General features: G+C 40.7%; 2 protein-coding genes across 9 annotated transcripts; one reads left to right on the top strand and one right to left on the bottom strand.

Annotated features, from left to right (window-relative positions):
• Positions 1-804: 804 nt before the first annotated feature.
• On the top strand, positions 805-8,921 carry LOC127070292 (rho-associated protein kinase 2). 4 transcript variants are annotated; one of them, XR_007784456.1, is made up of 14 exons: positions 805-953; positions 1,029-1,281; positions 1,377-1,537; positions 1,623-1,961; positions 2,044-3,177; positions 3,240-3,540; positions 3,630-3,653; positions 3,877-4,283; positions 4,372-5,013; positions 5,097-5,507; positions 5,598-5,814; positions 5,898-6,120; positions 6,825-6,985; positions 7,072-8,921. XR_007784456.1 is itself a non-coding variant. In XM_051008038.1 (13 exons), the coding sequence occupies exons 2-13, from the start codon at positions 1,101-1,103 to the stop codon at positions 6,910-6,912; spliced, it is 4,128 nt and encodes a 1,375-aa protein (XP_050863995.1). In that variant the 5' UTR covers positions 805-953; positions 1,029-1,100; the 3' UTR covers positions 6,913-8,921. The 4 variants fall into 4 exon arrangements, 2 of the variants coding, with proteins under 2 accessions (XP_050863995.1, XP_050863997.1); XR_007784457.1 differs by having other exon boundaries at positions 5,898-6,202; positions 6,825-8,921; XM_051008038.1 differs by having other exon boundaries at positions 6,825-8,921.
• On the bottom strand, positions 8,829-23,249 carry LOC127070295 (ras guanine nucleotide exchange factor B). Of its 5 annotated transcripts, XM_051008044.1 has the most exons (15): positions 23,101-23,249; positions 22,711-22,934; positions 22,304-22,507; positions 21,941-22,125; positions 20,043-20,114; positions 18,568-18,833; positions 17,713-18,053; positions 17,115-17,429; positions 16,179-16,794; positions 15,561-15,658; positions 12,408-12,557; positions 11,906-12,017; positions 11,230-11,600; positions 10,920-11,131; positions 8,829-10,817 (listed from the first exon to the last, which is right to left on the bottom strand). In XM_051008044.1, exons 5-15 carry the CDS (start codon positions 20,099-20,101, stop codon positions 10,670-10,672), a joined length of 2,688 nt encoding a protein of 895 aa, XP_050864001.1. In that variant the 5' UTR covers positions 20,102-20,114; positions 21,941-22,125; positions 22,304-22,507; positions 22,711-22,934; positions 23,101-23,249; the 3' UTR covers positions 8,829-10,669. The 5 variants fall into 5 exon arrangements, with proteins under 5 accessions (XP_050864001.1, XP_050864000.1, XP_050864003.1 ...); XM_051008043.1 differs by lacking the exons at positions 22,304-22,507; positions 22,711-22,934; positions 23,101-23,249 and having other exon boundaries at positions 21,941-22,268; XM_051008046.1 differs by lacking the exons at positions 21,941-22,125; positions 22,304-22,507; positions 22,711-22,934; positions 23,101-23,249 and adding an exon at positions 20,445-20,538.
• Between the last annotated feature and the right edge of the window lie 156 nt (positions 23,250-23,405).

The following is a 23,405-nucleotide window of genomic DNA, read 5'->3' as shown; positions in this document are numbered from 1 at the left end:
CTCTCTCTCTCTCTCTCTCCGTCTCTCTTTTTCTTCCTCTCTTTTTTTCCTTTTACCCTCGCCTTTGCACTTTCCTTCTCTACTTTTTTCCTCCTCTTCTTTATTTTCTTTTAATGGAAGCAACAGCCTCGGAAAAGCCTCGCCTCCTCCTTTTCGCGCGTTAACGCGGAAGTGTATCAAAGTGTTTCATACTTTTCATAGCTCTTTCATCGGCGGCTTTGACGACCGTTGTGAATTTTCCCCAATGGCGCATGCACGGCTCAGCTGTGTGCGTTCGCGATTTATCCGCGCTGAAAGATAATGCTTTTTATAGTATTTTTATCCGATTAGACGGAGTGCTGGACACTGTGCTGGTGACGCTTAGGTACGTGGGACTTGATTTTCCATCGGTCGTCGTACGACCGAGCATGGAAAATGTAGGAGAAGGAGAGAAGTCTATTGTGATCTACTCGGGACGGGCACTTGCCGTAGAATCCACCTAAGCACAACGAGCTTGCTGTCAGACGACTGTTGATTTGTCGATCGAAGAGTATCTTGTCATTTTTGCTGAGCTATGTCTATTACGACACAAGTTTCGAATTTTTTCTTTCGTCACAAGGTATACGCGTAATATCCTTCGTCGTACCTTCACGAAAAGATCTATCGTTGTGTATTGTATGTTACATCGTATTGGTAATACGCAAGGGTGTTTTCCTCGTGTTTTTATGAAGACTCCATTTCGAGGAAGAAACGTTTTTCAGAAACGTACAAGCAATGCTTTTCTCGATTCGAACGTACCGTTTGCCTTTCATCGTTCAGACGTGTCGTTACGATATCGGGTGTGCCAACGAGTCGTTGCACATTGAATGGATACATGTGTTTTTAAAAACTTTACATCTTTAACTCGATCATTGTGACATCGTATCAAACTGAGTAATGTAATGGTGCTACGTTACTTATGCCACGCATCAAATGTAAATGACTTTATTTATATACCATGAGATCAAGTTAATCTTATAATTTGCTTACGATTATATTCTTTTGTGCAGGGAAAATGGACTAATGCACCAAGGAACGAGTATATTGTTGTGGCATCGTAGCCTTACCTCCTAACAGGAGAAATGGATATAATACGAGATGAAGACAGGCGCAGGCGCCTGCGATTGTTGGAGGAACGTATAAAGGACCCAAGAAGTGTAACAAACATTGACAGTTTATTAGATACGGTCCAAGCGCTTGTAGCAGACTGTGATCATCCTGGTGTAAAACGTATGAAGAATATAGAAGCCTATATGAATAGATGTAAGTGATGAGTTGAATTTATATATATTTGTGTGTGTGTATGTGTGTATGCGAAAGTAACACATGAGCTAGCAATGATTTACTTTTTATTACAGATGATTCTGTGGCCCAAGATATTTGTAAAATGCGAATGCGTACCGACGACTTTACATTGATTAAAGTTATAGGACGTGGTGCATTTGGCGAAGTTCAACTAGTTAGACACAAATCTACTCAAAAGGTGTACGCTATGAAATTACTCAGCAAATTTGAAATGGTAAAAAGTTTAAATAATCGTTATTATGTTTACATAGGTTAAGTTTATATAGCATATTTATTTATCGTACAATTTTGGTTGACAGATAAAGCGTTCTGATTCAGCCTTTTTTTGGGAAGAACGAGATATTATGGCTCACGCAAATTCACAGTGGATAGTTCAACTACACTTTGCTTTTCAAGATCAAAAGTATCTCTACATGGTAATGGATTACATGCCAGGTGGAGATTTAGTTAATTTGATGTCAAATTATGATGTACCAGAGAAATGGGCAAAGTTCTATTGCGCCGAAGTAGTACTTGCTCTAGATGCGATACATCGTATGGGATTTGTACATCGAGATGTCAAACCGGATAATATGCTACTCGATAAGCATGGCCATTTGAAACTCGCAGACTTTGGCACGTGTATGAGAATGGATGCAGTATGTATCGCATGAATTATATTATTTTTTTTTTTAATTTTCGATAAATTTGAATCGTAATACGTGTGCCTGTATGATACAGGATGGTTTGGTTCGTTCTGACACCGCGGTTGGCACACCTGATTATATATCACCTGAAGTACTCCAGTCACAGGGTGGAGAAGGTGTATATGGTAGGGAATGCGATTGGTGGTCCGTCGGTGTATTTTTATATGAAATGCTCGTTGGCGACACTCCCTTTTATGCTGATTCATTAGTTGGGACATATTCAAAGATCATGGATCATAGAAATTCACTACATTTTCCTCAGGAGCTTAACATTTCGCATTATGCAAAAAACTTGATATGTGGCTTTCTCACAGATAGAACTAAGCGGCTAGGAAGAAACGGCGTGGAAGAAATCAAAAGTCATCCATTTTTTAAAAATGATCAATGGACTTTTGATAACTTACGAGAATGTGTACCACCGGTGGTACCTGAATTATCCGGAGACGATGATACTAGCAATTTCGATGATGTCGATAAAGAAGATGGGCCAGAGGAAAGTTTTCCAGTACCAAAAGCATTTTCTGGAAATCATTTGCCATTCATAGGTTTCACATATTCGGGCGATTATCAATTAATGGCTGCTAATGGCAAAGAATCTGTAGATGGATTAGAAAATCATATAAATAATGGCACTAACGATGATGCCAAAATCTCACAGTTAGAAAATTTATTAGAACGAGAGAGAAGGCAGATAGAATCTATGGAAGCAAGACAGAGGGCTTTGTCTGTTCAGTTAGAAACCATGACACGCAGAGAGACTGAATTGCGTGAAGAAGCGGGAAGAGCGGACAAGGAATTAACTTTATTAAGACATAATTATAAAGAAGCACAACGAAGAGTAGAACATGAAACGGAAGCTCGTAGAAAGGCAGAATCTTTACTAATGGAATTAAAAAAGAAATTCGATGAAGAACAATCTAGGAGAGCACGAGATGCAAGTAATTCACAGCAGACGTTCGAACGTGTGAATACGTTAGAGAAACAAATTAAAGAAATGCAATCTAAATTGGAAAGAGAAACAGAGACGGTAACGAGATTACGAAAACAAGCTACTGAAATTACCGTGGCTCGTCAGGCTGCAGAACAAATGGCAAATGAATTGCAAATTGCAAGAACTCAATTACAAGCTCAACGCGATAGTTTGCAGCAAGAAGTTGCCGCTTTGCAGGTAAGATTTATAAGCTTACAGTAAAATTCAAAGTGATTATATATGTATGGCTTTTTTCATAGGGTCAACTATCGAAAGAACGTAGTTCCCGCTCACAGGCATCGTCGTTAACAGTAGAACTCGAAACGCGTCTGTCCGCTTTACATCTTGAATTGGAACGTAGTCATGAAAAAGAAGAGAAAGCTACTTTGGATAATAGGCAACTAAATGAAAAAGTGTCCGAGTTAGAAAAAGAAACGGCAAGTTTAATGCTCGAATTAAAAGCTGCACAAGCTAGGTATAATCAAGAAGTAGTTGCGCATCAAGAAACGGAAAGATCACGTATATTGTCCAAGGAAGAAGCGAATCTGGAAGTTGTTAAAGGTATCTATATATGTTTATACATACGCACATTCATCAAGATTACCAAATTTTTATAAAAACATGTACGTTTACTTAAATGTTCATCACAGGACAACATAATGGAATATTCTCAGGTAATAATAGTTATAACACTTGTCGTGCCGTTTCGGGCATTAATATTATCAAAATGATTGTAAATTTCTCTAATTAAATTTTTTACTTTTCGAATGCATTCATATGGTGATACTCTTTTTTATGTATGTATATTGTAAATAAGTTGATAATTATAAATGTGTTGACGATTGTAAAGATAGAATTTTTAAGGATATGTATTATCATTTGTAACAGCTTTACAAGCAAAATTGAATGAAGAAAAGAGTGGTAGACAAAGAGCGGAATTACTTGCACAAGAAAAGGAAAGACAGACTTCAATGCTATCTGTGGACTACAAGCAAATACAACAACGTTTGCAGAAACTCGAGGGTGAACACAGACAAGAAGTGGAGAAAGTAAAAGTACTTCAGGGGCAGGTTGAGCAGGAACAACAAAAGAGAAATGTTCTTCAAACTGATTTGGCACAACAATCCTCGGAAGCTGGAAGGCTACGAGCTAGAGAACAACAATTGATTGGCGAAGTTACACAATTAAGAGAAGCGAAACGACAAATAGAGGAAGAATTACATCATTTGAAGACTCAAAGAAACGTGGATCAGCTACAGACTAAAGAGTTACAAGAACAATTGGAAGCGGAAGCTTATTTTTCGGTAAGTATCTTTATGTTAATTTTCTTGCGACAAATAGTATTCGCGTTTATTGTAACGAATAGCGAAATATCGATTCGTTTATTTCTAGACCCTTTATAAAACGCAAACTCAAGAATTACGCGAAGAACTTGAAGAGAAGACGCGATTGCAACAAGAATTGGAGGAAGAACGTAGTTCTTTGGTTCATCAGCTACAACTGTCTTTAACCAGAGGAGATAGCGAAGCGTTGGCAAGATCAATAGCTGAAGAAACAGTGGCAGATCTTGAAAAAGAACGTACCATGAAGGAATTGGAATACAAAGATGGAGTTGCCAAACATCATCAGGAATTGAATGCTAAAGAACAGATTGTAAACAGACTTAAGGATAGTGAGGCAGAGTTAAAAAAATCTGTCGAACAATATATCAAAGAGAAAGAAGACTTGAATAAAAGGATTAAAGAATTGCAAGAACAACTCAATAAAGCACAGTCTAATGCCGAAGAAATTGAAAAACTCAGCAGTAAGCTCAAGACAGAGCAATTGCTTAAACAGCAAGCCGTCAACAAGTTGGCTGAAATTATGAATAGAAAGGATGTTTCTTCTACTGGAAAAAATAAGAATAAGGCATCGGCTACGGATCTGAGAAAGAAGGAAAAGGACTGCCGACGATTTCAACAGGAACTTACTCAAGAACGGGAAAAGTATGGACAATTGGCAGCTAAATGGCAAAAGGATCTCCAGGATTTACAAGTAAGATGACTTCGAACTTGTGTCGATTCGTACAAATTTAAAAAGAACGTCTAACGTGTTTTTAATATTTTTTAATTGCACAGGCACAACTCGTCGAGGAAAATCAAGCAAAGTTAAGGCTGCAAATGGAGCTTGATTCGAAGGACTCGGAGATCGAAACGTTGCAAATGAAAATCGCAAGTGTCAATTCAGAAACAGCAAGTGTTTCTTCCGTGGAAAATGACGGAGAAGACTCCGTTTTATCCGAGCATGGTTCAATGAGATTAGAGGGCTGGTTAAACGTGCCAAATAAGCAAAATATTAAGAGGCATGGTTGGAAGAAGCAATACGTGGTCGTTTCTTCTAAGAAAATCATTTTTTATAATAGCGAAAACGATAAAATGAATGCAGATCCAGTTTTGATATTAGATTTGAGTAAAGTATTTCACGTAAGATCTGTCACGCAAGGTGATGTTATCCGCGCCAATGCCAAAGATATTCCTAGGATTTTTCAGGTAAACTATGGTTCTCTTTATAAACGCATACATAGTACGTGGTGATTACGTAGACGGAAAGAATTGTTTTCATGTTACTTTTTTACGCAGTTACTTTATGCCGGCGAAGGCGAAGCTAGACGACCTGGCGACGAAGGGAACGCACTATCTGGAATAGAATTACCACAACTTACGGACAAACCTGGTACACAACAATTAAAAGGCCATGAATTCGTTTCAATATCTTATCACATGCCGACCACGTGCGAAGTTTGTTCCAAACAACTTTGGCATATGTTTCGTCCGTCTCCAGCTCTGGAATGTCGAAGTAAGTTACAAATAAAATTCGATAAATACGTGCATTATCAGATCATAGTTGTTTTAATATTACACAAATCATTACTCACGTAGGATGTCGCATAAAAGTGCATAAAGAACACTTGGAAAAGAAGGAAGATGCCATAGCACCGTGTAAACTACATTACGATCCAAACAGTGCACGAGAATTGTTGGTCCTTGCCGGAAGTCCAGAAGAACAAAAATATTGGGTCTCCAGATTATCTAGGCGCATTCAAAAATGTGGTTATAAAGCGAATTCACATGTCGATGGGACAGGACAACGTGTCTCGCCAAGGTAGCGTAGCCGTGCAGCACAACGTAGCCAGGGACTAAATAGCTCTCGTGTATTGTGGCATCGCATGATCGGGTGTAGAGAGGTCAGAGTCGTTCGATTTTTACCGCTTTCTCACAACTATCATTCTATACTAAACATATGAGATAGAGTCAATATACTATCTAAGTGCGAGAATCTCACTTAGTGCAAAATCAAAATCTATTCGAAGAGTACGAGGACAAGGGAACCATCCAGGTTGGCTGATAAGAACTCCGTTCGTTGTCATCATCGAAACGGATAATAGGGATCGTACATAGCTTTTATTAGCATTTTATGCATATGCACTGCATGCCGGCATATGAAACACGCATTTCTAGTAAAAAGATCGATGATAATATTTTCATAGAAAATGGTATTACGACGTAATGTCGTTTCTGGAAAGAACAAAAAAGAAGCATGTAAAGAGGCATTTGAAAAAAGTGTGCGAGCTTCAAAATCATACAATTTGAAAGCTTATCGCGTTAACGGGGCATTCGTATCAAAGTTATTGATATGCATATTTTTAGAAACCGCTGATATGCTTTTGGAGCTTCCTATATTTCCGGCATTAATAATCATTTTTCTTTGGGAATGTATTTTTACATGTCGCATCATTGCTGTTCAATGCGTAGATATGAACAACGAAAATACTCCTTCCGCGTTCATTCTATTTTCTGTCTTTTCAGGGAATCGACCAGATCGACGTTAAAGCCATATTTATCGGTGCAACAGCGCTCAGCGACTTTGCCAGCGAATGCCAGTATGGGCAAGTGACCTTAGCTCGCGTTGAAAATATCTTCGGTCGTCAGTGCGCTTGATTGTTATCATTTAGTCCTTCTCTATTAAGGTTCGACTTAGTAAACGCGTCGCGTCGGTTGATTTTCATTGTTCACCCGATGATTCTTTAAGTTCATTCTCACATACATTTTCCAGAAGCCGTGTTTTCAGAGTCTACCCACTTGTAGTACCGTGTGTTGTCGGATTTACGATCCAAATACACTGTTAACAAATACCATATTAGTGGAAAAGAAGGAGCAAAAAATGACTAACGACTGCGATAGGCCGATTTCATTTCTCGGCGATTAGCGATGTAAGAAATTCCAATCAAGTCCCAGAGCTGTATGGAAAAAACAGGGTTACTAGATATACCACGTGGAAAGAGATGGTTTTTCGGAATATACGTACAATCAAGGAAAAAAGAAATGGAAAAGGATAAGAGAAGAATGACGGTAATCGTTATTTATAACAGGTCGAGGAATGATGCTTATCTGAAAACAATCTGCGATAAAGAAATCAAAGTGACGTACGAACGTATGCAGCCTTCCTCGTATTCGTTTGACTAAATTTATTGTATTATGGCAAATGACTTTATTCATTCGCCACGCGAGATACTCGATTTGTTGAAACTCTATTACGTTATTAGTGTCGTCCCTTGTGAAAAGGCATATCGCATATTCATTGTAGTTTGTATATGAATGCTTAAATCGAATGTTCTTTGTACATACACTTGTCGGCACCATATCCAAGGGATAGAGCGGCTCGGTGCTTCTTTATTTTTTCGTTTCTTATCCTCTTAAAGCGTAGAATCAAGCTGGATATTGAGCATTATTTGCTCGGAAGACTAACGAGTTTATCACAGGATATTTATAGTATTATTAAAATTTTATATTTTTTCGAAAGTAAAATATTTAAATTCTTACATCGAACTAACATAGAGGCAAGTTTTCACTTGCTCGAATCATCGAAAACAGCTGCCAAAGTTTTGTTTGTTTGTTTTTTTTTCTTTTTCTTTAACGCGAGATACGAACAGTCACGAAAGAGACATGTTAAAAGTTAAAAGCGAAAGTATAGTTAAACTAAAAAAAAAAGAAAGAAAGAAAAGAGAAAAGAAAATTATCAAAACCAGCACAACGATAAGTGCTGAGATAAGTTAACGCTACGAGCGAGCTTCGTTGTACAGTAGATGTAATATTTACAGTTATGACCTACGAAAGTTTTAAAATATAATATACGAATGTTCGCGCGATACTTTTTGGATTGAAAAAAAAAAAAAAAAAAAGAAAGAAAAGAAAGAAAGAAACATGCATAATCTCGAGAGAGAGGCTTAGGATTCTATCGTGCGTGCCCTGCGTTAGAGTAGAACGTGGCACCTAACGACAAAAATTAGTACATATAAAAAAAAAGCGTACGAGTATTAACGCGTTGTCGCCGCTTGTGTTCTTATAAAAGGTACTCTCTGCGATGCATTCACTTTACGTTTCACGTAATGAAGCGCGATAAAAGAAAACATGATCGTTCGCGTGCGACTCGACGCGTCTCGCCCTTTCTTTTCTATAGATCCTCGTGTTTCTCTTTCACGCGAGATTGACATGGTGCTCCCTCTCCTACTCTCTGGATCGATTTGGAACAGAAAGAACGTGGAGCTTCCAAAACAAAACGAAAACAAAAAAAAAACCAAACAAGGAAATGGAATTTTCTTTTTCTTTTGATACTCGCGCAACGTGAATTTAGATGAACGAAAAGCGAAGAATTTCAGTGGAAAGGAACACCATCCAACTTAATACCCTGTGCCTTCTTCCCGCTTTCGGTCTCGGGCGTGTAATAATCCTTCGCGAGTTGCGGAGATCGAAGGAGAATCGATGATACTGCGAAAAAAGAGAAGAGAGAAAAATGCGGAAAGATGCGGAAGAGAACTTGTTACAGCATATTTTATTATTGTTTAGTTATTTACAATCTGTATATTATTAATTAATATTACGATTAAAAGTATTTTGTAGATAATACGCAAGTGTGTAGAGTTTTCTATGACAGCCGATCCAATCGTCCGACGGCGGTCCTCCTCGAGGATGGATTCAAGTTTGAGGTTTTTTTATTTTCTTTAATATTATAAATACCTTCTACTGTTTGTCTATGTTTGCCTATGTGTTTGTCTCGATGATCCAGAATCTTGTTGCTTTTCTTCCTATCTTTTGCAAGGCCTCAATATTAAAATCCTTCGTTGTTACATCACTTGCTTTTCGTTTTCTCGAATCGATCGTGCACTTCGAAGTGCGCATCACCCTGCATCTATGCGCGTACACGCACGACAATATCGCGTATTCTCGTGCTTTCATATACGCGGCTAAAGCTCGATCAGGGATTCTATTTATTTCCCAAAAATACGGTCGGCAGATGAATGCATCAACGAAGAGACGAAGGAATGCAAATTCAAGTATCGTACAAACGTGCATGCAAACTGCCTTCTGCCATATCGTGCTTTGCGTTCGCGCCGTTGTCACATAAAAAGATGTATCCTTGTGTCTCATCGTCTCGGGATAGTAAACAATGCTCAAACAGTTAATTAGACTGCACGATCCAAAGTTAATTAGCGACCTCCTTTAGCGTTCATTCACGACAACGCATCGTAGATGAAGCGCTTCTTGAATTAATTAAGATAGATCTTTGCGAAACGTTCGCGTGCACCACGCGTGTTAAAGAGTGTTTCGTAGAGATCGTTATGACGTTGTCTTCGCAAGAATGACACGCCAAGTGAGGTAACATCCTGCACTTTTTGTACGGATAAGAAACGTGTACCTACTTCAACGTATCTCACTACTTTCCACCAAGAGAGGGATGCATCCATTAATTGTCATAAGTATTGTATATGCGACGAAAGGTAGGAAGATCCGGTATACTTTCGGATGCATGATTAATGATATGCAAATTGATCGACGATGTTGTCTAAAAGAAATTCGCACGGTTATTAATATTTCCTTCAATGCACACTCTTGTTAAATCCGATGATTACAACAGAAACGTATCTGTAGACGCGAGGATGTAATTGCCTTTTTATCAACTAATAAAACTATATTTTTTCTACCTGTTTGATATGTAACACACGTTTTTTTCATAGTGCGAAGAAAGAAAGAAGGACAAAGAAAAAAAAGGAAAATGAAAACGGGAGATAATTTTTGGAAGACCATGGAAAAGAAATTATGCACGCGACAATGAAGGAAATACGATCGTAGACACGTGCATCCGCTAAGAAATCTCGACCTATATACAACATAGAAGAGATTTGCCGTTATTTTGGCGCACTATTATATAAAGGCGATGTCGATACACTCGGTAAACATATGCATGCATAGTTGTGGATTACAATCAGATCTTCTGGATCCGGATATAGAAAGAGAGTGCACCTCTCGGACTGAAACGTAGTTAATCTTGCTCGTTGCTACTTGACCGTCTATGTATATACGTAGGTAGGTAAAACTACTTTGCGACTTGATAACGACAAAGCTGTAAAAACCTTTGGAAATTCTGGAAAAAACTTTTTTTTCCCCCCTTTGAAACACTGTCTGCAAAAGTCTAAGCAGGCACACCTCGGATTTCGTTCAAAGATTGCAGCTTTCTTTTTCATCCAGGTTATAGCGATCCTCGTCTTCCCTTTTGTTCTTCGAACATTTTAAGATGCTGCAAAGCTTCATCGTCCCTGGTGATTAGCTCCGCTCGTTTAATTTCCGACGAGACTGCGTAGTCTCGTGGCAAAAGATTATTTCCTAACGAGAGCGACTAAACTACGGTGCGTCAACTTCGGCTTGATCGTGTTCTTCGTTTGACCGACCGTCGTCTGTTGTTGATTGTTTCGATTCGCCGCGGCCGTTTGTTGTTTCTTCTTCATCGATTCCTGCTTGGCACCTCTATACGCAAAACCGTAAGATCATTTCTTTACAAGAGATACTCGATATAAGAAATAGATAGAACGGCGTAAAGAAGATAATCCGAAGTTTCAAAGGTCTTACAAGTATCGGGTAAGATCCTCAACGTCGACGAGCATCGAATCTTGCTCCATATGTAGATCGTCCCTTCTCAAGAGTCCTTCGACCAGAGCTTCGTTCAAAGCAGCGATTCTCGCGTGTAGATCATTAGCTATTACTTGAAGCTGTGCGACATTGAGTTCCGTGAGTAAAACTCTAGATAATCGTCGTCTATCTTCCCCCAGTTGAACGCCAACCTTTTGAGAAAGAAACCATTTGAAAATCGATATCGACGAGTTCTAAATTAAGATTTATTTACGATGAAAAGGAGCCGTTCGATCTTTATTCGACTTACTTTTTCCAGACTGGATCGTACCATTTCCGTGATAGGACTTTGTTTGAGCCTTTGTCTTTCCACTTCCATTTGCATATGAGCCATTTCTTTAGCCTGTGCGAGTGCCATGCGTGCTTCCGTTTGAAGTCTCGCTTGGCGTGCAAAAAAATCTGCCTCGTCCACCGGTGCTGAATTTGTACCCGAGTCGAGTCTCAACGGTGGAAGGCTGAGTACTTGCGGTCTGGCGGGTGCTTGTTGCTTCGCTTGCTGCTTCGCTTGCTGTTTCGATCCACGGGACATTGGTGTAGATCCTGGCAAAGCGTCGCTCTCCGAACATGACGATTCTGTGTCCGACGGTGTCTCGTTCATGAAGCAAATTTGGAGATTCATGCCTTTATAGAAATAACGCGTTAGATACGTTCAATGATATAAATGTCAAATACAATTTCCGTATAACATTACTCAGATTTATCGTTTTACGTAATGAAGACGTGTAATAATAACGTACATACGTATTCACTTTGCCCCCGGTAGAAATTTTAATAGCGAGCGAACGAGTTACGCGAGTAAGCAAGATTCTTCGTAAAATGTCATATTGTACTTTTTATATATAATGGTTCGTACGTGACTTATCTTTAGATCAGAAGGGTTCGAGCTTTAAGGGATGCTCGCAAAGAGGGATAGAACCGATACGAACCACTTTGTAGGCGAGACTGAAGGCTTGGCTTTCTTCCGCGTTCAGCGCGCATGTCTTCGGCGTCCGGACCCATCGCGAGTCTTCTTCTAATCTCCTCACGGTCGTTCCGTCGCTGTTGGCAAATAAAGTATTTCCTTGTATATATGTACAATCTACTTCACGAATTTCCGCGCGCGTGAAAAGGTCCTCGACGCGTTGATCGCCGTAGGCACGCCTTTCATTTCGACTTCGTATCCGAATACTTGTGCAGCTAATAAAAGACCGCGGTTTACGAGCTCGTTCCAATTTTTTTTCTTACCCTTGCAAGACCACTCTCTTACCTTTACGTTCGAACATATTCTCTACAGGAGATAAACAAGACGTATGACATTTTTAAATTACACGTATTACTCTAAGAAGTAATATTTGGAAAAAGATCAAATCCTCCGTTCCAAGGACAAAGAAAAATTCCATATATTATCTCGCTATAACGAATGATATCGAATTAAGAAAAAAATTGCACCTCGAGCGTATCATCCGGATCTCCTCGGATCAATCTATCGAATCGAGCGATCAAATCTTCCCTCTCGGGATCTTTCTCTTCTTTCGGTTTCTCAAGCACCGTGACTTCTGGTACTGGAACGGGTGCTCTCGTCGTGTCGTTGTCATCTTCCTAAGACGTTCGATCACACGATCAAATTATTTCTACTAGCTGGAACATCTTTGAAAAAACGATTGTAGCTGGGCGACAACGAATGATCTTTTCATACACGCGTATATATTTATAGAAGGGTTTTATCCGAAAGGTTTTACGTTAATCAAGAGTCTAATTAAAGCAACGAGGGATTAAAATACGTCGAATAAAATTTGATCGTATACAAGCTATCCGGTTAACGTTCACTGTGTCTTCAATTATTGGATTTGTAATCAATTAAAAGGAAGTTTGTATAGTGATTAAAGGCCACAGTTCATCGTATACGTCATAAAAAGCACCGAACGTAACGCTGATCGATACACGTTTTTCCTTTTTCTTTGCAACGTATGCTTACTTAAATCATTGATTTCTATTCAACGATAATTATCGACTTTATTGGTAAAAGAAAAAAATACTAGAGAGAAAGAGAGAGAGAGAGAGGGTGGGAGAGAAATCCAAGTGCGGCGCACTACGATTTTCTCTATCCTAAAAGAGGAACCTCTACTTTCAAATCGCACGTTCTAGATGGTCTTTAAGGTAGACGAGTATACGAAGAGAGTTAGCCAAGTGGCTTGCTGAGCAAGCAGCGAGAGACGTGGTATCGTATCGAGAAGTAGGAGCGTAATTTTACGTTTCGATAGTTAGACGCTGTCGCCCGCTTAGTCGGGTTCCCATTACATCTGTAACTTGTCATTATTGAGCAACCTGAGCTTACGAGATCAAAGTCGTCGTAAGTGAAGGTGTAGAGATCAGCCACGAAACGCGAATCCTTCTTGTAGTGTCTTCGAGACTTGTTGCTGCTACCCATATTGTTTTCCCTTTCTTTTTTTTTTATCGACGATAAACTGGAATTTCTGTCTTCTTATTTCTTCTTCCTTTCGTTACCAATCACGTGTCCTCGTTCGTTATAAATACGTCACGAGAAAGATACAGCACGCGGAGCACGAGACCAAGAAACGTGCACGCGAGACGAGAATCGTGCGAGACACTGATACGAACCAAAGTCGAGAGAGAACGTAGAAACTAACCGAACCGAACCGAACCGAACCTTCTTCTTCTTCTTTTTCTTTTTCTTCTTCCGGCGTACGTACACTTCTTTCTAGGCTTAACCACAGAGCTGACACAGTGGTGATGGTGGTGGTGGTGGTGGTGGTGACGATGATGATGGTAGTGGTGATGGTGCTGGTGGTGGTAGTGATGATGGTGGTGGTGGTGTTGCTGCCGCTGCTGCTGCTGTTGCTGGAGAGTAGCTAACTGTCTAGGAGCGTCTAACGTCTGGCCAAGTCGTTCACGATCCTTGGTGAAAGTGGTCGACACGGTTGACGCGACCGTGGCACTTGCTGCCGTAGCTCTCCGCTACTTTCGGTCCTTTACCTCGCATTTTCGTTATTTTCTCTATTAATTATTCGCATACTTTTCTCTACAAATATACAATAATGACAATAACGAATAAACATAAAAAGAATTATTCCGTCTTGAATGACTTCGTCTTTGGCGACGTAACGATAGTACTTTTAAGTATAGTACTGACACGTTTTCTTCTCAAAGCTTTCAAGCTCTTTCTATTTGCTTCTCTTTTCTCTCTTTTCTTTCGAGATGTATTCTTCTTTAGCTCATAGTCTCTAGCAAAGATACTCTCGTGAATTATTTCCCCGTTACGACTTCAACAAAAGAATATAAACAGTGTTTGAGGTAGACGTAAAACGTCTTGGTTGGCTGATCATGCGCGTCCTTTGACCCACGTATACTTCTACTTTCGGTTAGTTACGTTTCTCTGTTTATCTTCGTCTTTCGACCGACCATAGTACATGTTTCAACTTGATCCTATTAATGAAGATTTTACTAAGCGGTGAAGATCTTTTACTACTTAAAAAACACGATGTCGTACATACGAAATTCTACTCGTTAAATTCGATCTTAATTATCACAGCGTTATGTTCAAATTTATTCCATCTATAGATTTGTCGGATCAGTTTTTTTCTTCCCTCACTTCCGTTTCCGTTTTCGAATTAACATACAATGTAGAGATACGAGATAGATCGCGCATAATAAATCGAATCTCGGCGGCGAGAATGAAAAATGAGACCGTTATTGAAAATTTTGCTATGTTAACACGATCGAATTTACGCACGAACAATTTCAAGTTTACACATCTAATTTAACGGATCAACTTTCCGATTACACGTCCGTGAACTATGGCTCGTATTTACTCCTCGTGTTTCTTCGTTCTTTTCATTTCGGTGTTTAACGAACGTCAAAGTTTATCGACTGTCGCTTATCAAAATTTCCTACAGTACAATGTTGATTATATCCTTTCTACGTATTCGTGTTAGCAAAGATTAGATTGTAAATCGAGTCTGGGTCTTCGTAAATCTAAGTCCGTTCCTGACCAATGGCCTCGAGCGAAAGCCTACATGCATGTACGCCTACTCTCTGTATATCTAAGCGTGCGACATACATACATATATGTAAACAAATGTGTATATATATATATATATATATATATATATATGTATGTACGTATGTATGTAAATACGAGGATGCACATCCGCGAAGAATTACGGCGTGACTGTTATACGATCCACGACCCTTTTACAACTATGATATCTCAGGTAGACCCGTGGAAGAATAATAGAGAAACGTGAATAGAGAATGTCTGAAGTAGCAACAAAGAAAAAGAAAAAGCAGACCTGGTGCAGGCTCGTGCCACTTGGCATGATGCTCTTTTAACAGTCAGCGACGAGTAACGCCCTTTAAAAAGGGTGTTCTCGGCTGATTATAAACGTACCTTGTCTTCTTATACTTGATAATAAGAATAAACGTAGAACAAAAGATACTATAAAAGCAGTTCGACTCGAACGTCGCTTATTCTGCTGCACTCTTATTCGAGATACGAAATTCGAAAGGAAACTGTTATTAATTATACCATTATATATCGTTCATCTGTGCGCGTGTCGTTCTTGTCGCGTTATTTCCACTCACCCGTCGCTCTTCTTCACGCGCAGCTCTCAAATGCGACTCGATCGCATCCAAGTCGATCTTTGGCATTGCCGTTTCGATGTTGAAGACGTCAAATCCACCTTGAAAAAAGAAGGTTACACTTGAGACTTTTTAAGTATCGACGGCGAAGCAGACGTGGCACCGCTATCGGCGGACTAAATATAACGGAATACCGATGCGCCGGTATCGTAAGAAGTTTTCGATCGTTCGTTAAATTTCTTCTCCTCTTTTTATTTCATTTTATCTTTTTTAGATGACCGTTGAGTTTACTTTAATGACCTTTACGCATCGATAAAGATAATACCTTAGCCGATAAAACGCAAGAGCGAAAACGAAAACACGACATTCGTTTGAAAGATTTACTTTACGACAGGAAAACTATGTATGCACGCGACGATATGCTTCAACCGTGAAGAAACGTATTGCGTGTGCGTTCCGAATACGTCGTCTTCGAGTACGAAGCTTTTATTGTCTTTTAGATTACGCTAATCGCGGTATTTTCTTGAAAGAACTTGAAGGTAACGATGTGGGAAATCCCTTGACGATTACCCGACCGACGTTTATAGCCTATTCGAGTTAAAATATGAAAGGAAGCGATACCTGGACCGCTCTCGGTATCGGCCCTTCGCTTATCTGGCCGTCGCGAGTTGGACGACCGAAGTGGTTGTTGTTGCTGCTGTTGCTGTTGTTGCTGCTGTTGCTGCTGCTGTTGTTGTTGTTGCCTTCTCTTTGCCTGGTTCCTCACCATCTTTTCTTTCTTCCTACAGTCGGCGCTCGACGCGTCGGAAAGATCTCGGTCTAAAATCTTGTTCGTGTCTTCTGAGACAGGATCCTTGAGCATGTTGCGATTGCCGGACGCGGAGCGCGAAGAGCCGCGCGAAGAGCCGCGCGACGAGCCACGCACGGTGTCAACGGCCTCCATGGCTACGACGTCCGGAACGGACTGAACGTATTTTTCGAGATCAACGCCGATGTCTCGGCCGATGCTCGAGAGGAGATCGATTTCTTCGAGCTTCGCGTACGTTGACTGTTCTTCCGTGTAACCTTCGGTGTCGGTGTTAGTCTCAGAGTCACCAGGAGAACCGTTCGACACGATCGTCGTTGCCGTCGCCGTCGACGTTGTCGTCGCTTGGTTGCCTATTTTGGAGCGGTCGGTGCGAGGCAATTCCTTTGCCTCGCGTATGAGGTCGATGTGCTCCACCACGCTATCCTCCGTCTGCGAATGAATTCAAGATCGTAATAAGTGCTATGCCGAACGCATTATTAACCGTAGCTACGTAGAGACCGGCTCGCCGGCTCGAGTCGACGCAAAACGCTTCCCTCTCTGCACGTGCGATAGCGCAACGGACCGCCCGCAGCCACGCTGCGCTTTGCTTTTAGATCTCATTCGCTCTAATCGCTCGCTCTTGCGCGCCTATATACACCAACTATGCCGTTGCACTCGATACGTTCTACGTCCAAATATTACAACGATTAATTTCTCTTTCTTTTTAAAACGATCGAGATATATAAAAGAGAAGATTCTCTTTCATTTACCTCGCCTACTTCGCTGGTTTTCCCCGAATCTAAAATCTCCTCGATCTCTGGAAATTGGAGCGTCTCCTTCACGCCGATCGACAATTTGAAGACCTCGAGCTCTACGTTCAGCTCTCTGTCGCGTTCGTTTTTGAGAATATCCTCGGAATGACGGAACGCTTCTTCGGATTCCAATGTCAAGAAATTTTCAGTCTCGATTATCTCCGGTTCTGGCGAAAGAGCCTTCTCCTCCGACCTCGAAACCTCCACGCTCTTCACGTAGTTTATACACTTCTCCGAGGGTGGCACCACTGACTCGTACAGAGAAGTCACCGTCTGCAAGCACGTGTGCGAGAATACCAAGAGCATTATGTTGACTTAACATTCGATAATTAAGGAAGCTTGCAGCGATAATAACGCGATATGCAAATTTCGAAGGTCGAGCAAATTACATTCTCCTTTTCGAAATTCGAGATTCAGTGAAACAGAGAAATTCACCGAGTCGAGCATTGAAAATGATCTAAATAGGAGAACTGAAGATGATCTAATTAGGAGAACGATCGAATAAGGTACAATGGGATGGATCCATTGGTGAAAATGACGACGTTTTTAAACCTACCTGTATATTAAATTTAGGCTTTTCGTAAAAGGTCTTTCGATCGTTTCTCTGTCCGCAAAGATGATTGATACTCTCGTCGATATTGTTGTTATACTCGTTGCCGTTTTCGCTGGAGCGAGCGTCGATGTCGTTCAAACGGATATAATCCGGGCAGCTGTCGTGCTCGTCTTCGGTAAGGTCGGTGTCCGAGAGCAAGGAAGGCGCCAGATGTTGAAATCCTGGATAGTTGGTATTAACGATGCCGCAACAACCAGACGGAAGATTTCCCTCCTCGGAGAGATCCGACCACTCGGACGGAGTCAACTCGTGGGACGACGAATCCTCCCGAGAAGAGTTACGCCCTGTAAAGTTTCACGCTCGTTGAACGTCGACGGAATAATCGTGTATTCGCGCGACTCTTGACTGACTCATCATCGTGGTGCTTATCGTTCACGAGCAGCCGACCGGCTGCCGGCGACTCGTTGATTTCTAACTGCGAATCTTCTCTCTGCGAACCACTCTATTCTACTCGACTCGACTCGTTAAATTGCTGCTCCCGTTGCGCAATTTACCCCTCCCAATATCGAGTTGACGCGTCTTCTCTTTTAACGGAATACTATTCTATCGTACTTGGAATCTCTGGAACATTAGATAATCTTCTCAATGAGATCTGGTTAAAAGTGGATGATGTTAGTCACCGCTCAAAGGTGCACTCTATTCGGTGAACTTGAAATAATGCGACATCTTTGTAACGATGGACAATGTCAAGGATACATCTTGGCTATGTCCTATGTGTGTATACGTACATACGTACAACATACATATATTTACACGTTCCTTCTATGCGTTTTAAAATCTGTATCATAAAATCTTTACCTTCGTAATCGGCAAGACTATCGATCGAACTGTTTCGACGAATCCTCGAGGTGGTCAAATTATTGTTGATGTTGTTGCGTCCGTTGTTGGCCGATTCAAGCTGAATGTTGTCCCGCGCTATAGCGAGCGAGGACCACGTGGTAGTGTCCTCGGCGACGTGAAACTCGACCGTTTCTTCCAAGCCGAAATCCGTCGACGAGGATGAGTCGTTTTGGTTGGCAACCTCCTCCGTCGTTGATTGACTCTCGTTGCTTCTATGAAGCTGACTGTGGACAGAGCAACATGCTCGAATGAATCGATCCGTTACTCACAGCTCCTATGTCGATCTATGTCGATACAAATATAGGATCTCGCGTCTATGTGTTTTTTCCTTGAGCACGAAGAGCCTATCTATAAATGAACGAAAGATCTACGTATATAGATACATCTATCCAAAGATTGCTGTGGAGATACCACTGGATGTGTGTGTGTCTCCTTTGGCGAGCGTACTATTCGTGTACTTCGCGAAATTTCATCGATCCCTGTGAGTATTTGTTCCTGTGTATCCATTAGAGTACGTTTAACGAGCTAATAGGTCACGAGAGAGAGGAGAAGTACCTGCCGATAGTACGGGTGAAATGTTATTGAAACGAGAATGGATTAACGACGTATTATAAAAATAGACCGATCGCGTTGCTTACCTGTTTGTCAACCGACCGTAAATCTACCGATTACAAGCTATTATGCTTATGGTAGCTAATGTAACAAAAAAAAAAAAAATGAAAACTAATCAAGACACGAGATGGTATAAATAAAATATTGTTCTCTCTGTACGAAAACGTGCCAAAGTGTGTACGTTTACTCCTCCATACGTCGTTCGTCCGATTCTTTGAAAGAAGCGCTTCCTCTTTGTTTCACCTTTCTGACTCTCGTTTCATCCCTTGTTTGCAAAGTACAATGGTCAGAAGGGTGGTGATAAACTCAAGAGCAACGTCGAGCGACATTGGAAGAAGTAGAAGATCTTTAAAAAACGAGGACACTCGCGACTCTTACATAACTCTAGAAAAAATAAGACTATTTGAAATGTAGCCGTTAGATAAGCGAAGAAACAGAAAGTTGCCTTTGGCTAGATCGCCGTAGACATGCACTTACCATTCAAATCAAAGCTTTTATGCGTACTCCTACGATGTACTACTCCTCGAGATAAGGATTTTAAAAGAAACTTTTAATTCACGAGCGTACAGCGAACGAATAATCGAGCAAAGGTACGTCCTCGTCGTCTTCCTCGAAACCGGCAAATACGTCCAATGTTCGTTCGACGTTAGAATCTTACCAAGGACGATAAATCCATGCACGATCCATGTGTTTACCGTAGAAACGAAGAAAATGTTTTGCGCTTGATAGATAGAATCGATTTTGGAAAGTTCCAGCGGGGTACACCACGACAGCCCTTAGTGCACTTAATCGAAGAAAACAAGACGGCAAGGCAGACTTACTTGTTGTTCAGTCCTCCAGGATGCAAAGGTAGCGAGACGATGGCTTCCCTGAGTCGCATATCGAATCCTCGTCTGGAAAAAGAAAGAAGAACTGTAACAAATCGTTCCAAATAGATAGATCAGAATTTTCGAATATCTCCGATTGCTATATTCGACGAACGTATCGCGTCTACCCGCTGAATCAAAGGGAGATGCGCGATTTCACTCGCCTTTTATTTCGATCTCACGAGATCATTTTTTCTCGGCTCGTCGTAGAATACGTGCTCGCAAGGAAAGGAAAAAAACACGTTCGTGATTAAAGAACGAAGGGGAGTAGAGAAGAAAGAAAGAAAAAGATCGATCGTGCGTACGTCTCGTCCACGGCTATCCGTAAGAGGAATGGAAAAAGGAAATGGGACTCACCGTCGGCCATGTTGAAGCCGTGCGCAAGGGTGCTCGCGTTTCCCGTGGTTTATCGACTTGCAACCAACACCCTCGTTTCGTTCTCCTTTCCCTCTCTCTTTCTCTTTCTCTCTACCCCTACTTCGATCCCTCCTTTTACCCCTTCGTTACTCCCCGACTGACTCTCCTCTCCGACTGGGAAAACGTGGATATATAATAAAGCATTTCGCCGACGACAACGCGATCAAAAATACTGTTTCCCTTTGCTTTCTTTTTTTTTCGAAATCTTAAGCTTTAAGAAATCAACGAGATATTCTCATTTGTTTACTATTTCGTTTCAATACGCATCATAGAAATTTCCTACATAGCTCTATATTTGTATCAATCTTGATCTTTCCTCGTCCCTGTTGCTCGCTCTATTCAAAGTCCTTCGCGAACCCTCGATTTCTTTCCATGGCTTCTGTTTTAACTCTCCCGCATCTCGTATTTCTTTGACACACCGATGAATCTTGTTACGGATCGTCGAAAAGAATTCCCCCTTTTATATTTACGTACCGAGAAACTGGTAAGAAGTTTTGAGTCGAGAGGTTTCCTCGAACCGTCGATCTTCGTCGCGACTAAACGGATTACATCGTTGTGAAGATGCGTGTGCTCGAATTTCACGATCGACGTGTTTTATAAGACGAGAGAAGAAACGTCATAAAAGATCGTCGTTTAAAAAGAATAATAGATCGAAGCGTAGTCGTTTTTATTCTTTTATTTGCGTGCGCGCGCGCGCGCGCGTGTGTGTGCGTATGTCAACGTGTAGAAAGTCACGCGTCGATCGATCGACTACTCATCTCCGTACGTTCCGCTCCGTAGCGTAGAGCGGTCCCTTCCTAATTAATACAGAGTCTACCTTTGTTCCATGTTAAAAAAAAAAAAAAAAGAAAAAGTACACGCGCTGACGCGAGGCTTTCAATTTAAAAGAATATCGTCCCCTCGTAGCACGAACGAATATGGCTGCTTTCGTATACATAGCCGAAAAGCTACCTTCGCCGCAGTCACGTAGAAAAACAGAGAGGCTGTAATTTTGCCAGCTTTAAAAGCGATCTCCTAATAACGTCAGCACGTATCCTTGACGATAACCGACTTGAGTAAGGAAAGTAGATCGCATCGTTTGATGAGTTAATTAACAACATTATCTGTCACAGTTATTAAACGATGAAATTCGAAGGACGAACGATCGAAAGAGAATGTTGATATTTAAAGATACCGATCAAATCGATGCAATCAAATAATTTACACGATTTGGTTGAAATAGAATGACGGCTTAAGAATACTTTCCTTCTCTTCCTCCTACCCTCGATAAAGCGAGTACTTTGCACCCTGTTCCTGTATATAGTTGTAACGTCATCTGTACGAATCTACGAGTTTCCATGCGCGCGTAGAAAATAACAAACGGACGAACGGTTTTCTTTAAAATCGTTCAACATTAATTACCGATTTATTTCGCTCGTTAAGAGAAAGTTACTTACATTATTCGTGGACAGTAGACAAGTATATCTTTCGGGAGAGTCGAATGTGCCAATCCCTTGATCTTTCACGGTTTAGAAAGCGACGATCGTGAGGCGCGTCTTCGTTCTCGCATTCCACGAATTCGTCTGCGAGGGAAGGACGACGATAGTCAATAAAGCAACGCAGAGCTCCTTTCTTTCTCGAACTTGAAAAGCAAAATAATAACAAATAAGCCTTAAAGCGAATACGAAGAAAATTAGACGGTCGAAGAGAATAGAAAGGAGAGAATTTCGCGAGAAGAACGAGAGCAAACTGCGAGACGGTATATACGCTCGGTGTTCGATCTCTGTCTGTCTCTCTCCCTCTCTCTCTCTCTCTCTCACCCTTCGTCGAAGATACGCCGCGCATGCGTTTCGTTGCCTCGTGGGGTTGTTGGCGGTTCTCTCCTCCGAATCGGATCGAATACTTTTCTTCGCTTGCTTTCTTTCCTTCCTTTTTCAATGCCTTTTATTCTCGTTTCATCCTTTCTCTATCGTTTCCACCTCTTTGTTTCGAGCCTACCACTTTCCATCAGCTCGTTCGCCGACCTAGACAAATTAAAAAATAGAGCTTAAAAACGTACACGTTGAGTGTATTCTTGATCCGTTCGTTGAACTTCTTTCGATGCAGCATCAGAAAAAAGATGTGAATATTGCATTAGAAGATATACTCGAGAGAATACGTCGATGCAAGAATTTTCTTTAAAATAAGATCAAGGAGGTTAAAAGAAGGAGAATAATGTCATTTTTACCTAGATGTAATTCGTTAGCGAATAAAAAGCAAGAATGTTGTATTGTTTAATTTGATGCAAAGAACGTGCTTTTTTTGTCCTTGGCTCGCATAGTCAAAATTCAATGTCGAATGACCGAATGGGAGACTATAATAGGCTTTGTCTCGTCGTAAATAACTGGCGCCGAGCTTCCGTATCGAGTGGCCTAGAATCGTTGCCAGCTTCGTCGAAGGACTCTGTCAACCCTTTCGATACAAAGAAAATAAAGAAATTTATTCTTATACATGGCTCGTGATATAATCGAAGAATGGTTTCAAATAAAAATCTTATATATATATATATGCATTGAAGTAACGACTCGAAGGACGTAAAAATCGTAATGCCTATTTTTGTAGGAAAATGAAACGATACCTTGTGCTCTACGTAGTGTACTCTATATTCATACGCGTGTCAAAGCATGTTAAAGTAGGATGTGATTTATTTGGATCTATTAAAAACGCAAAATGTTACGATATTAAATGGAAAATATTGATTCCCTTCCACTTGTCATTGATGCGACATGAAGTAGACGTAAATTGGGTTCTAATCGATCGCGTATATCGTTTGGTGTATTTCAATCTAGGCGGCGCTGCGATCGAAAAATATTTTTTCTTCTCTTTTTTGCGGGAAATCTGAATTATACAAATTTATATTTTCGATTATATATGCTCAAAGTA

This window comes from Vespula vulgaris, chromosome 18, assembly GCF_905475345.1.
Source record: "Vespula vulgaris chromosome 18, iyVesVulg1.1, whole genome shotgun sequence".
In the NCBI taxonomy this organism is placed as follows: Eukaryota; Metazoa; Arthropoda; class Insecta; order Hymenoptera; family Vespidae; genus Vespula; species Vespula vulgaris.
Note: the sequence above shows the minus strand (reverse complement) of the source record. Positions and strands in the feature narration are given on the sequence as shown.

Coding starts and splice junctions, on each gene's coding strand:
- LOC127070292 (XM_051008038.1), top strand. CDS start 1,101: ATGGATATAATACGAGATGAAGACAGGCGCAGGCGCCTGCGATTGTTG. Junction 3,178..3,239: donor AAGAAGTTGCCGCTTTGCAG/GTAAGATTTATA, acceptor CTTTTTTCATAG/GGTCAACTATCGAAAGAACG. Junction 3,654..3,876: donor ACATAATGGAATATTCTCAG/GTAATAATAGTT, acceptor CAGCTTTACAAG/CAAAATTGAATGAAGAAAAG.
- LOC127070295 (XM_051008044.1), bottom strand. CDS start 20,101: ATGCGACTCAGGGAAGCCATCGTCTCGCTACCTTTGCATCCTGGAGGA. Junction 15,659..16,178: donor CGATACCGAGAGCGGTCCAG/GTATCGCTTCCT, acceptor TCTTTTTTCAAG/GTGGATTTGACGTCTTCAAC. Junction 12,558..15,560: donor CGCGTGAAGAAGAGCGACGG/GTGAGTGGAAAT, acceptor CGAACGTCTTAG/GAAGATGACAACGACACGAC.